At 43.3% G+C, this 14,206-nt stretch overlaps 1 protein-coding gene across 9 annotated transcripts in view; it reads right to left on the minus strand.

Annotated features, from left to right (window-relative positions):
* Positions 1-14,206, minus strand: part of MAP2K5 (mitogen-activated protein kinase kinase 5) — a 197,670-nt gene that overhangs the window by 123,018 nt on the left and 60,446 nt on the right. For all 9 annotated transcript variants that reach the window (XR_009152052.1, XM_058156774.1, XM_058156775.1 and 6 more), the window contains 4 exons: positions 10,333-10,372; positions 2,047-2,115; positions 1,870-1,951; positions 1,099-1,160 (listed from right to left, as the gene is read on the minus strand). Coding sequence is in view for 8 of the 9 variants with exons in the window: in XM_058156774.1 (XP_058012757.1) it covers positions 1,099-1,160; positions 1,870-1,951; positions 2,047-2,115; positions 10,333-10,372 (253 nt within the window). In the remaining variant the exon portion in view is untranslated. The remainder of the gene's footprint in view (positions 1-1,098; positions 1,161-1,869; positions 1,952-2,046; positions 2,116-10,332; positions 10,373-14,206) is intronic.

Consider the following 14,206-nt stretch of genomic DNA (forward strand, 5'->3'; position numbering starts at 1 on the left):
TAAATAAATAAATAAATAATAAATAAATAAATTCATGTTTTAAGATTTGGATGTGTGAGAGCCATCCCTGTAAAGCCAATTTGTCAAACAGCGAGCCAATTCATTGCACAGCCTTCAGCACACTAGGAATTCTTTGCCTGGAAAAGATTTAAAAGACTCCACCTGAAATTCTATCTTGTCAGGGTGCACATGATCCCAGGAAGTAGAAAGTCTTTTTAGTCAAATGAAAGTTACAGGCGTAATTATTTAGTAAGTTGCAAATTATCCCAACAGGAAAATGAAACACTTTTTAGCTCGCTGAAACAGGCCACGTGAAAATCCCCAGGCTCTCCCACAGCACAAGAAACCACATTGGGCTCAAAAGTAAAGCCATTTGGAACTGTTCCAGAGGGAGCACATTGGATGAAAAGATGCTCTTTGCGCATGCATCTGAAGTGCAGAGGATGAAGCCGAGCTGTGAATTACAATGAAAGTAGACTAAATAGCTGTCTGCGTTAGATTAAAGGGTTTCAGTTGTCAGCTTGATGTATAATGAGTGTGGAAAACAGGAATTTAATTAAGTAGTGCATTACAGAATAACTCTGATATGCTTTAAACCACTTAAATTATCAAAGCCTGCCTCCAATTTAGCCATTGTGCAGCAATCCCCTTCTCTCAACGGTCAGCTGGGCGTCCATTCCGTTGGCCTTTATTCAGCTTCCGAAAATTATGGTAAGTTCGTTCCAATTTGGTCAATTCTGCTTAAGTGCTCCATGCGTTGTGTGCAAAGGCACACAGGCAGAATCAAGAGCACTTCTGCTCCCCAGAAATACCAAGTCTTGTGGCATCTTGAAGACGATTATAGTGTCTGCTTCTCTGAATTCAAATGCGTTTGTTATATGCTTTTATTCAAGTGAAACTTAATCCATGCTGTAATCAATTGGTTTGCTTTCCAAGTATTTAAAGGTCTCTCATTTTCCCCATTTTTTTTTCCTTGTTCTCCCCCCATTGCTTCTACTGCACCTGCACACTTCATTTGGCAACTTCATGATTGTGATTAAGCAATTGCACATTTATTAAATGTTTCAAGAACGGATATACCCCTCCCAAGGTACTCACAGCTACAGCTATTCTTCCCAAGACGTGTTCTGGAATTTTTCTGTAGACATCTAAGGAGCCCCCTGCAGGGAGAACAAAATGTGATCAGCTAAAGCTAAGCTGGCCTTCTCTAAAAATGTCACCTCGATTAGGGTTCGCCAAACTTGGCAACTTTAAGACTCATAAACTCCCAGAATTCCCCAGCCAGCACGACCTAGATGATTGGGTGCCCACTTTGCTGTCCAGCAATTGGTGAGGAATCTGTGGCTGGTTTGCTCAAGAAATTTATCGTGAGGTGAAAGTGCCGAGTAAAGCAATCTTTAAGATTGTCATTACAAAAACCCAATAACCCTTAAATTGCCATTCCAACCCACAAGAAACACGTAGGACCAAGGAAACAACTTAGAAGGAAAAATCTGTATTGGTGACTAAAGCTATTAAGATAAAGGAACAGATGTTTTGTCAGTTAATACAGATTGCATGGAATTGGGAAATATTAAGCCACCTATAAATCACCATTTATTATCTACCATGTATAAATTTTCAATAAAAGTTATTGCAACTCTGTTCAGGAAAAAGAGCACCAAGAAATAACTCATGCTTGTCTGATGCATTGAGCCTTGCTAATGTTATTCTCAAAATATCCCTTTTTTAAAAAAAAAAAATCACTATCTGTAGGATTCGGTTCATGGTTCTAAGGTATAGTAAACCAATATTCTTCAACCAATTCCTTTTTTCCAATTCCTTTTTTTAAACTATGGTCCTTCACCAATATTATAGTATTTCACTTACCATCCATAAATTCAGTACAAAGGGAAATCCGATTTTCTACAAAAAAAGCACCATAAAATCCTATGATGTAGGATGAATCACACTGCAAAAAGAAGAAATAGCAAGTGGAATTATTATTTTTTTAGGTAAAATAGCATGCTAAACAGAATTGAAAAAGAAGTGCTAGAAAAGCATTACCTTATAAAGGATTTCTAATTCAGACATAATCTGTTTCTGAAGTTCTAGTGTAATATCTAAAGGAATCACCTGGAAATAAAACATTAATATTAAATTATTTATTTTGCTACAGAAAATCAGGCAGCACTCAGCAAGAAACATTATTGTACCATTTCTTTTTTTTTTTAATGTATAAGCTCCAGTCTGCATGAAGAAAAAAAAACCTCACTTGTTTTTGGGGCTACAGCTTTTGTCCTCACTGTTACTGAAATCAATGCCATAGCCCAGTGTTTCTCAATCTCGGCCATTTGAAGATGGGTGGACTTCAACTCCCAGAAGTCCATGCATGCTGGCTGGGGAATTCTGGGAGTTGAAGTTCAAGTGGCTGAGGTTGAAAAATACTGCAATAGTCCATCAGCAAGTGGTTCAAGGAGACCAATCTAGATCAGTTATGCAACGTAACTTGACTTTTGATCCTTAAAATTATATATCTTCTGAGCAAAGCTTGATTTTTGGCGACTTCATGTAGATGACCCTGTAGCCATTTTCTGGGATTTTCTTTCATTTCCCAGCTTAGTATTCCTGACAGGCACCCATCCATGTATGCACCAGACTCACACCTGCTTAGCTTCCAATCCCACACAAGATGCTGCCTTGTGTAAAATCCACCCTAATTATCTTACCACCCAAAGAAATTTGTAGACAGGGGTGTCTACAAGGTAGGTTAAAGAAATACCAAGACGGTAGTCATGACCACTCAGTTTAAGCTGTCCACCTTTTTAGAAGTATTGCAATATATGCAAAAAAGGTACAATCAATTGTGAGTTTCCGCCCACCCACCTGTCGTTTTGAGCCTCTCTATGGCTGCCCTCAGACCTTTAACAACAGATATATTCCACTTCACATATTATTACTTCCTCATAGGTTTGTAGAGCAGTGTTTCTCAACTTTGACAGCATTCAGATGTATGGACTTCAACACCCAGGCAGGCTGGGGAATTCTGGGAGCTGAAGTCCACCTATCTTGTCAAGGCTGCAAAACACTGCTGTATTTGATTGTAATTCTAAGGCAGGGGTCTCCAACCTGGGCAACTTTAAGCCTGGTGGACTTCAACTCCCACAATACCCCAGCCAGATTTGCTGGCTGGGGGATTCTGGGAGTTGAAGTCGGCCAGGATTAAAGTTACCCAGGTTGGAGACCCCTGTTCTAAGGTATTTGATCATTTCATTTCATTCTATGTATTTTATTTAATTTGTGATTAAGGAAGGGTTTCTTTCCCTCCTGGATCTGTTTCTGGGGTGATATGAAATCTTTCTGCCACAACTGGGTGATTTTCTTCTAGAAAAAATTTAGGGCCATCCCTGGACCAGCAGATTCATGTGATCTGGAAGGAAAAGAGAAAGTTCCTATTTTCTCCAGAATATTCGGTGTTCAGAAGGAAATGTTTTGCCCTTCCGTTAAACTGCAGCTAGTCCTTAACCTACAACCACACTTGAGCCCAACGTTTCTGTTGCTAAGTGAGACAGTTGTTAAGTGAATTTTGCCCCATTTTATGACATTTCTTGCGATAGTTGTTATCACTGCAGTTGTTAAATTAGTAACACGGTTCTTAAGTGAATCTGGCTTCCCCGTTGACTTTGCTTGTCAGAAGGTTACAAAGGGGATCATGTGACTCTGGGACGCTGCAACCGTCATAAGTATGGGTCAATTGCCAAGCTTTTGAATTTTTATGACACGATCACGGGGATGCTACAAGGATCGTAAGTGTGAAAAATGATCATAAATCACTTTTTTTCATTGCTGCTGTATCTTTAAATAGTCACTAAATGAACTGTTGTAACTTGAAGACTACCTGTATTACTTAAATGTCCGTATTTGTAGGACAAATAATACCTGGAAACACCTGGAAACTCTGACAATTAGACTAGAAAATGTGAGGATGGATCCCACCTGCTCTGAAGGTTCTCTGTATATGCTCAAGAACCTTTCTCCAATCCTGAGGTAAACGCTTCTCTCCCCCAAATGCCATCCCTGCCTGGCAAAAAACAGGATCCAGGCCTACATTTCTCAGAATCTGGATGGGAATTTCACGATCAAATAGGCTTTGCAAATTCAGCACAGCCAACGCTCCGCTGCAGCTTGACTCCTGATGGAAACTTCTTTCAATCCTTTGCTCGCATCCAGCTGATTTCCAAACCTACATTTTTAAAGTATTGATGTCTGTCTAAACAGGGGGGGAAAGTGCACAACCCGTTTCTATCAAGAATTTGCTTTAGGGTTATTTATAAAAGCTGTAACTGTAATAGAAACGCTGCCAAGAAAACATTTAACACATTTCTCCAAATCAATAGTCATTTGCCAACAATATTCACTTACATATTTTTTTTCCTGGATGGAAAGCTTAAAACAAAGTAAACTGCTGGAACCGTTGTATCAATTTTACTCCTTAGAGGAGCAAGGAAAATTTAACCCTCTCTGGACTCTAAAAGAGGCCGTTTTAAACTCACTTTAGTAACTTCAGTTTTCCTCAAGACAAGCTTGGCCACTGCAAAACCTTTGGCTGGATATTGATCAGTGGATGCCACAGAAGGCAAATTCAGTTATCAGCCAAAGTAGGATATAAAACAAGAAAGCCTGAAAGCTGCTGTAACTTACGGGCATGTTGATTTTTCAGAACACGGCCCCGTTTTGAATAAAATAGTGAGGCAGGCCTGCTTCCTCAAATTATATATTTACATTGTACACGTCACATTGTGCTACCCAGGCTGTGTGTGTAAAAAGTTGCTGTATTAAAAGGGTACAGATTAGATCAGGGGTCTCCAACCTTGGTCCCTTTAAGACTTGTGGACTTCAACGCCCAGAGTCCCTCAGCCAGCTTTGCTGGGAGTTGAAGTCCACAAATCTTAAAAGAGCCAAGTTTGCAGACCCCTGCTCTAAAGTATCCTGCAGTGGTGAAATCCATTTTTTTTTACTACCAGTTCTGTGGGTGTGGCTTGGTGGGCGTGGCTTGGTGGGCATAGTAGGGGAAGAGTACTGCAAAATCTCCATTCCCACCCCACTCCAGGGGGAAGGATACAGCAAAATCTCCATTCCCACCCCACTATGGGCCCAGCCAGAGGTGGCATTTGGCGGTTCTCCAAGCTACTCAAAATTTCCACTACCGGATCTCCAGAACCTGTCAGAATCTGTTGGATTTCACCCCTGGTCTCCTGCTTGAGCAAGGGGATGGACTAGAAGACCTCCAAGGTCCCTTCCAATTCTGTTATTCTGTTCTGTTAAAACTAATGAGGTTGCAACTAACCATGTGGATCATACACAGTGCAAGATTAAGGTGCCACTACTATGGAAGGATTTCTCAACCTTGTACCTCCCCTACGGTCTCATGACCACATGTAAGGGATGCGGCAACCAGCTCACCTTTATGCCAGTTGCCACATTCCATGGTCACATGACCACAATGTATTATCTTTTGGGCAGTTTCCAGCAAAACACACACATAAGAATACACTGATTCACTTAACGACTATGGCATTCACTGAACGATGCCACATAAACTTAAGACTGGTGGGGAAAAAGTTGTAAGATCAGGTCCAATCACATAAATATTATGACTGTCATGACTATGATAGAAATTCCAGGCTCCATTGCAGTCATAAGTCGAGGACTGCCTGTAGGAGGTGGCTGAAAAGAGCAGAGAATTCAAACTGTGGTCTCAAATGATGTGGGCGACGTTTGCCTTTAAAAATGAAGCAAATTCTTCAAGGTTTCCCAAAGTTTGCTAAAAATGTGTCTGTTTGGGATTATGCTGTTTGGGAGTATTCGGACTGGCAGGCTCTGGATGCCCAGGCAGGCACCCACAGTCAATCTGAGGGTGGTTAAGAAATAGGAAATATAAATAAATAAATTTGATTTTAATTACTCTCACTGGAGAAAGAGATAATGGCTCCTATGAATTAGGATTCAAATCCTTATTTCAGTTTATCATTTTAATGATGTAAAAGTGAATGAGAGAGAACAGAAACAGGATTAGGAAAAACAGGCCCCTTGCCTCCGAATTTAAAATGGCCTGGTGCCATCCTCTCTCTTAAATAACCACCAGGCCACAGAAAAGGGACTTCTCAAGCCGGATTTCACAGAGAAAGGGTTAAACCCCACCAGAAATACCTGAGCCATTTTCTCTGCTACACCTCCAGGACAAACAAGGATGAGTTGTCAAGTTAAATACAAGCACTCAAGTGACGGAATTATAATTTACTTGGTGCTCAATTTAAATTAGTGAGAGGCTATTAAAATATACAGTATAGCGATGGCAATTCATCACGGGCTGTCATGGATGACTTCATCTATTTGCCGGAGTTGCGTGTGTGCCACTAAAGGGAATGAGAGCAAAATCACAGGTCAAATTAAGCTGCAATTCCATTTTAATTCACTTATTTAATCTGCGGCAATATAATTGTCTTTTACAGTATGTACAACTCAGAGGAAATTTGGGAGTTCGATAGGCAGTATACAAATGATTAATCAAATGGACCATTTAAATGCTAGTTAAAAGCAGAAGTAACTCCCAGGAACTGCAGCTTGGCACATAGCTGCATTGCTCGCGATGCACAGGTTGTGCAGCTAGTGCTTCATCGCTACAGGAAAGCCTCTGGCATCTAATAAGTCTTGACCACAGTGATGGGATGGAGGCCTTGGAGAACATGACCAGGACCTGTCACGAGCCCACTTTTGGGGTTCCCTCCACCCTGATTTTTTTTATTGCCATCTATAAATGGAAACAATTTATTCCTCTGTCAAAGAGTTGGACCCAAGCATATGTAACAGGGAATATTTTAAAGCAGGGGTCTCCAACCTTGGCAACTTTAAGCCTGGCGGACTTCAACTCCCAGAATTCTGGGAATTGAAGTCCTCCAGGCTTAAAGTTGCCAAGGATGGAGACCCCTGTTTTAAAGGATTTAGAGACACTGGCAATCAAATGCAAGTAGCCCTTGACTTATTTATTTTTATTTTTTATTTATTTATTTTATTAAATTTTTTGCAGCCTTTTGTTTAACTCCTTTTGTGCTTTTACATCCTTTCGTTCAGTTACACTGGTATGACTTGTCCTCAAAGTTACAACCATTGCACTATCCCCATGGTATCATGATTGTAATTTGGGTGCTTGGCAAACGGCTTGCATTCGTGATGGTTCCAGTTGTCCTATGGTCACGTGATCATAATCCCAGCTGGCTTCCAATAAGCAAAGCCCAATATTTACATTTTGGTTCTCACTACCCACTGGGGCACAAAAATGGAAGTGATCAGAACCCTACACAGCCAGGCTGAAGGTCTGCCTACCAGCAAAGATGGAAAACACATCGATTCTCTACTTTGTCTGTTTTGGAGGAGCTCCTGCTGGGCCTTTTTTTGGATTTAATGAAGGCCCACTTGGGATAGCCACAAGTTCTGAGGGCTTCCTTGACATGCTTTTTAGCTCTTTCTCTTTTCCATCTTTGCTGGTAGAAAGACCTTCAGCCCGGTGGTGTAGGGCTCTTATCACTCCAATTTTGTGTTCCAGTGGGTGGTGAGAATCAAAATGTAAATATTGATCTCTGTGTGGGTTTTCTGTCAACTTCAGTGTTAAGGCTTCTGTCTTCCTTAATGTGTACTGCATAGTCCATGAAAGCCAGACTATTTTCCTTAACATCTTCTTGTAGGAATTTGATGTATCTGTCCACAGAGTGGATGTGTTTCAAGTATCGTCCACATACCTATACCAGTGTGTGGGTGGGATTCAGAGGTGGGTTTCAGCAGGTTCTGACCAGTTCTGGAGAACTGATAGTGGAAATTTTGAGTAGTTCGGAGAACCAGCAAATACCACCTCTGGCTGGCCCCACAGTGAGGTGGGAATGGGGTATTTTGCAGTAACCTTCCCCTGGATTGGGAATGGAGATTGTACAGTATCCTTCCCCTGGAGTGGGGTGGGAATGGAGATTTTATAGTATTTTTCCCCTGCCATGCCCACCAAGCCATGCCACGCCCACCAAACCACATCCACAGAACTGCTAGTAAAAAAATTTGAAACCCACCCCTGGTGGGATTCCTGTGAAGGAATTTAGGGCTTTAGTTTCTACCTCTTCCATGTAGAGACTGGCCACAATGGGATACAGGTGAAACCATGGCACAACCAATTAGTGTCTATAGAAACCAAAGCAAATTGGCTCAAATTTATGATGGTTGGTGTGTTCTGGAGCCACGTAATCACCTTTGGCGACCTTCTGAGAAGCGAAATCAATGGGGAAGCCAGATTCACTTAACAACCGTGCTACCAACTTAACAATTGCAGTGATTCAAGAAAGGTCAAATGTGTCAAGAAAGGTCATAAAATGGGACAAAATTCACTTAACTGCCTCACTTGGAAGCCGTACGGGTCTGGATGGGGAGAAACAGGCTCAAGCTTAATCCCTCCAAGACAGAGTGGCTGTGGATGCCGGCACCCCGATTCAGTCAGCTGCAGCCACGGCTGACTGTTGGAGGCGAGTTATTGGCCCCAAAGGATAGGGTGCGCAACTTAGGTGTCCTCCTGGATGATCGGCTGTTGTTTGAAGATCATCTGATGGCCGTCTCCAGGAGGGCCTTCCACCAGGTTCGCCTGGTTCGGCAGTTGTGCCCCTTTTTTTTTTTTTTTTTTTACATTTATACCCCGCCCTTCTCCGAAGACTCAGGGCGGCTTACAATGTATAGGGCAATAGTCTCATTCTATTTGTATATATTTACAAAGTCAACTTATTGCCCCCCCAACAATCTGGGTCCTCATTTTACCTACCTTATAAAGGATGGAAGGCTGAGTCAACCTTGGGCCGGGCTCGAACCTGCAGTAATTGCAGGCTTTGTGTTCTTAATAACAGGCCTTACCAGGCAGAGCTAAACCCCTTCCTTGATCGGGATGCCTTATGCACAGTCACTCATGCGCTCGTTACCTCTCGCTTGGATTATTGTAATGCTCTCTACATGGGGCTCCCCTTGAAGTGCACTCGGAGGCTTCAGTTAGTCCAGAATGCAGCTGCGCGGGTGATAGAGGAGCTACGTAGCTCCCATGTAACACCGCTCCTGCGCAGACTGCACTGGCTGCCTGTGGCCTTCCGAGTGCACTTTAAGGTGTTGGTTACGACCTTTAAAGCGCTCCATGGCTTAGGACCTGGGTACTTACGGGACCGCCTGCTGTTACCACATGCCTCCCACCGACCCGTACGCTCCCATAGAGAGGGACTTCTCAGGGTGCCGTCCGCCAAACAATGTCGGCTGGCGGCCCCCAGGGGAAGGGCCTTCTCTGTGGGGGCTCCCACACTCTGGAACGAGCTTCCCCCGGGTCTACGTCAAATACCTGACCTTCGGACATTCCGTCGCGAACTGAAGACACATCTCTTTATTCGCGCGGGGCTGGCTTAAATTGGATTTTTAATGTGAAATTTTATTAATTTTAAACGGGGTTTTTAGTTTACGGTAATTTTAATTTCAGGCTAATTTTAAATAAGTTTTTTAAATGGTATTTTAACCTGTATATTTGTATTGCTGGTTTTATCTTGCCTGTACACCGCCCTGAGTCCTTCGGGAGAAGGGCGGTATAAAAATCAAATAAAATAAATAAAATAAATAAATAATAAACTTAACAAAGAAATGTCGGGCTCAGTTGTGGTTGTATATGCAGTAAAAATATTCGGGGATGGTGAAAAATGAATGTTTAAGAGGAAACAATTTTAAGAAGAATTTGTTGTTCTACCAGAACATCCCAATGGAGAAGAATTTGACAGGGAATTATTTGCAATTCTCCATCAGAAAGAGGCTGGAAAGACAGGTATCAGCCCTGGAGCAGGCCTAAAAGTCTGAGCTTCCATTCTTAAGGCATTTAAGAGTCTTAATTTTTTCAATTCAATCAAGAGGAAAGAGACGAAATCTGAGAAAATTTATGGGCTATACTGAGACACTGACTCCAGATAGTTAAATAATCACACCATCAAATTAAAAACTGCACTGAAGAAAAGACCCCTGAACACTTGTAGAGAATCTGTAGCAGGTTTTTTTTAATGCTAATATAAAAAGCCACCATTGTCAGGTCTGCAATAGATTAAAAGTCTTCCCTGCCTGTTTTCCTCTCAGGACCAAGTTGTACAACCAAGAAAAAGGACTAGAGATTGCTTTGTACTTATAAATTGTGCCCTTCAGTCTGGATGTGTGTTCGTTGCAAAAATTGGCTTCCTGTAATAAAGTCCTGGAAAAAGAAGACTGGAGCAGGGGAATCTTTTAAAGCAGATTTGTGAACAAACTTACCTTTACGGCTAGTATTTTCCCACTGGGGACATGGTTTGCTCTGCATTCAAAGAAGAAGAAGACAGTCAGTTTAAAGCAAAGAAAAATCACGGTCATATTTTAAGTTTTACGCGATGCTTGTTAAAGTTTCTAGCTAATGGCATCCCTGAGCAATTGGAAGTTGTATGCTCGGGTGATCTATGCAACAAGCTCAGTTCCAGTGAAGCGGGCAGTTCCATACCCGAACAACAAACAGCCACAAAAATCAATCCTGTGCAACGTGTGACTTATCAAGCTGAATAAAGCCTATCAGCCATGTAACACGCTCAGCTTACAACTCCTTGAGTCTCCCATTCCTGCTGCCTTTCCAGAACAAATGGCCCAGGGTAGACCTGACATACCTCAGCGGAGAAAAGGATTAAAAATTATCCTGGCTAGGCTAGATCTGGGCCATCAGGACATGTTGTGTCCGTAAGACGGATTTCTCTCAACGCAAGGGAATGCCCACCGAGCCAACCAGATGTGCCTGTGCTCTCAGCTGAATCGTGGAATCCAAGTTGGAAGTGGCCATTTGAGGCACTCAAGTCGAACTTCCTGCTTTGCGCAGGGACCCAAATTACAGCACGCCAGACAGACGCTGGTCCTGCGTCCACTTGCATACCTCAAATAATCAGGGGGATATCACCCCTTGGGTGCACCGTGAAACCATTCTTGTGGCTGGGAAGTTTTTTGGCTAAGGTTCAGCTGAAACGTTTTCCTCCTGTAACTAGGGGTGAAATGCTCCCGGTTCGGACCAGATCGCCTGATCCGGTAGCGATGGCAGCGGGTGGTTCAGAGAACCGGTAGCAAAAATCCCTGCCCGCCCTCCCCCCCCCCGCATGCCCAGCTGAGCCCTGCGATCATCAGAGGGTTTTTTTTACTTTTAAAAGCATTTTTTTTCGGCTGAAAAAATGCTTTTAAAAGTAAAAAAAAAAAGCCTCTGATGATCGCGTGGCTGAGCTGGGATTGTCAGAATCTTTTTAAAGCATTTTTTCTACAACTTCTTTGGCCGAAGAGGCCGTAAAAAAACCTCTGATGATCGCGTGGCTGAGCTGGGATTGTCAGAATCTTTTTAAAGCATTTTTTCTACAACTTCTTTGGCCGAAGAGGCCGTAAAAAAAACCTTTTAAAGGGTTCTGGCGATAAGGCAACTCAGCTGGGATTGTCAGAACATTTCAAAGCATTTTTTTACAGCCTCTTCGGAGAAAAAATGCTTTTAAAAGTAAAAAATAAAAAACAGTTGGCCACGCCCACCCAGTTACATTACTCCCTCCCCACCAAGCCACGCCCACAGAACCGGTAGTAACAAATTTTACATTTCACCCCTGCCTATAACTTAAAATAACTTTCACGTCCTTCACTCTGGAACAAGAGAGTGCAAGTCCTCTCTTTGTGAAGGATCCTTCCAGGCATTGGAAGGGGGCTCCCCACCCACCCTTCTTCTTCCTGAAGGCTAAGCACACCAGCTTCCTAAGGCACAACTTCTGCTCCTCTCATGAGCTCCATTTCTTTTCTCTGAACCTGTTTCAAGTTCTCAGAATGCATCTTGACATGTGGTTGGTGCCCAGAGGTGCGTACAGTACTCAACATGAGCCCCAGAAAAAGTAGAATAAAATGGAATGATTACTTCACACCAGGAGTGAAATCTAAAAATTTTCCCTACCGGTTCTGTAGGTGTGGCTGAATTGGTGGGCGTGGCTTGGTGATCAGATGACTGGGTGGGCGTGGCCAATAACAATAAATAATAAAAATAATAAAGTATACAAAACTTGGGAGTGCACCAATCTACCTTCTTTAAAAATAGAGGCACCGGTCTACTAATTGTCTTTTTTTGGGAGGCACCGGTCTATCTTCTTTAAAAATAGAGGCACCGGTCTACCAATTGCCTTTTCTTGGGAGGCACCGGTCTACCTTCTTTACATATAAAGGCACCAGTCTAGTAGCCGCCTATAGCGCAGATCAGCTGTAGTGTGGCCCTTTGAAGCGCCGCAGCAGTCATTTAAGGCCATTTGCAGCTATATCACCACCGAGAGCTTCACTGACAGAGAAGAGGAACAGTGAGGCATGGGCGGTGAGGGGGGGTGTCAGGGATTTTTGCTACCGGTTCTCCGAACTACCCGCCCCCATCGCTACCGGATCGTGCGATCCGGTCCGAACCGGGAGCATTTCACCCCTGCTTCACACGGTGCAGAAACCAGACATACTTGGAATGGTATTGGATCGTTTTTGCAGTTCGATTATCCTACTGACTCCATCCAGTTTTATAGTCAAGCTCCCATCTAAAGCGTCTATTGGAAAGCTATGTATTTCTCCATTCCAGCGATAGGGAAGTTACGCGTCCTGACTTCTGCCCTTTTATGAATTTTAAAAATGATCTTCCTCTAAAAGGTATTGCAGAAGGGAAAGAATTACTGGTCCTCACAAATGGAATGTTTAGCATTAAAAATTAGCGGTCTGTTAAGTAAATCCTAAAAACACCAAACGATTTCAGAGCAAGAATGAACTTTCCTCGAGGGATTACTGAGAGGCTGACGGTGGAGGGAGCAGAGTCGTTACATCAGAGTAGGTAAAATGAACCCTAAACCAGGGGTCTCCAACCTTGGCAACTTTAAGCCTGGTGGACTTCAACTCCCAGAATCCTGGGAGTTGAAGTCCACCAGGCTTAAAGTTGCCAAGGTTGGGGACCCCTGCCCTAAATTATGAACGGTGGCAAAACAATTTGACTTTCAGATCAGCAGAACGATAACAAAACCGGCTGCTGAGATAGCTTCGTGCTTAACGTCTGTTTGCTTAATCTGTCCTGCACCGGGCAGTTTGGCAACTTAATTAGCTTGTCAAGAAAGCCGATCTTTTCACCCCCCCCCTCCTTCCTCTCTGAGGGGGAGGGGCAGCCTCTTGTTTTCAAGTGAATTAAAAGGAAAGACTTGATGATTTAATTATGATGCACGCCAAGTCATCCGTGGAAGTTTGGGTTAAATTTCCAGCCAAGAGCAGTACCTGGTTTGGTTTACAGAGCACTGACACTAGCAATTTAACATTTAATTATCATTGTGGAAGGGATCACAAAGCGGATGCTGTGCCCGTGGGGCGCAGAGCACCCCTGGATTCTGCAAGCACCACAACTCGCCGGAAGAAGAAAGTAAATGGGCTTATTCCAAGCCGCCACGACATTCACCGCTGTCTTGACCTTCTCCAGCGCATTATCCGTAAAGTGATTAATGGAGTCTGAATAGGAACTTTGGTTACTCGGAAAGAAAACTGGACACCTTAGCAAGGCTGTAATTAACAGCAAACCCTTCCAGGTCGGCTGCAGCTCCTGCAGTAATTACCTGTCCCAATAAACTTGCTGGAAAACACATTCAGCCCTTAACTGAAGGACCAGAAGTTGATGTTGGCCATTTAAATTATGAATGTGCGCTCATGGTTCAACTCCTCACCCCAACCTAGCGCTGCCCAGAAGACTGCTCTGGCGCAGCAATCCCATGCCACTGGCTTCCTGCATTGGTTTCAAGACCAGAATATAGAATAATAGAGTTGGAAGGGACCTTGGAGGTCTACTGTCCACCTTTGCTTCAGCAGGAGACCCTGTACGCTGGGTGTCAAACTCGCGGCATCACGTTGCCATCATGAGACATTTTGTGACGTTCTTCCCCTTGTGGAGTTGGAGTGCCTGCGGGCAGCCAGTTTGACACCCCTGCCTTATACCATTCCGGACAAATGGCTGCCCTGTCTCCTCCTAAAACCCTCTAGTGATGGAGGTGGCTGATGACCCAGTTATGGAGACCTATAGATACAAGGGGGTGGATACACTGCTTCCCCTGGCAAAGTAAGTAGGGACAAGAGTTTCAGAGCCTTG

The sequence above is a fragment of the Ahaetulla prasina genome, chromosome 13 (assembly GCF_028640845.1).
Source record: "Ahaetulla prasina isolate Xishuangbanna chromosome 13, ASM2864084v1, whole genome shotgun sequence".
Lineage (NCBI taxonomy): Eukaryota > Metazoa > Chordata > Lepidosauria > Squamata > Colubridae > Ahaetulla > Ahaetulla prasina.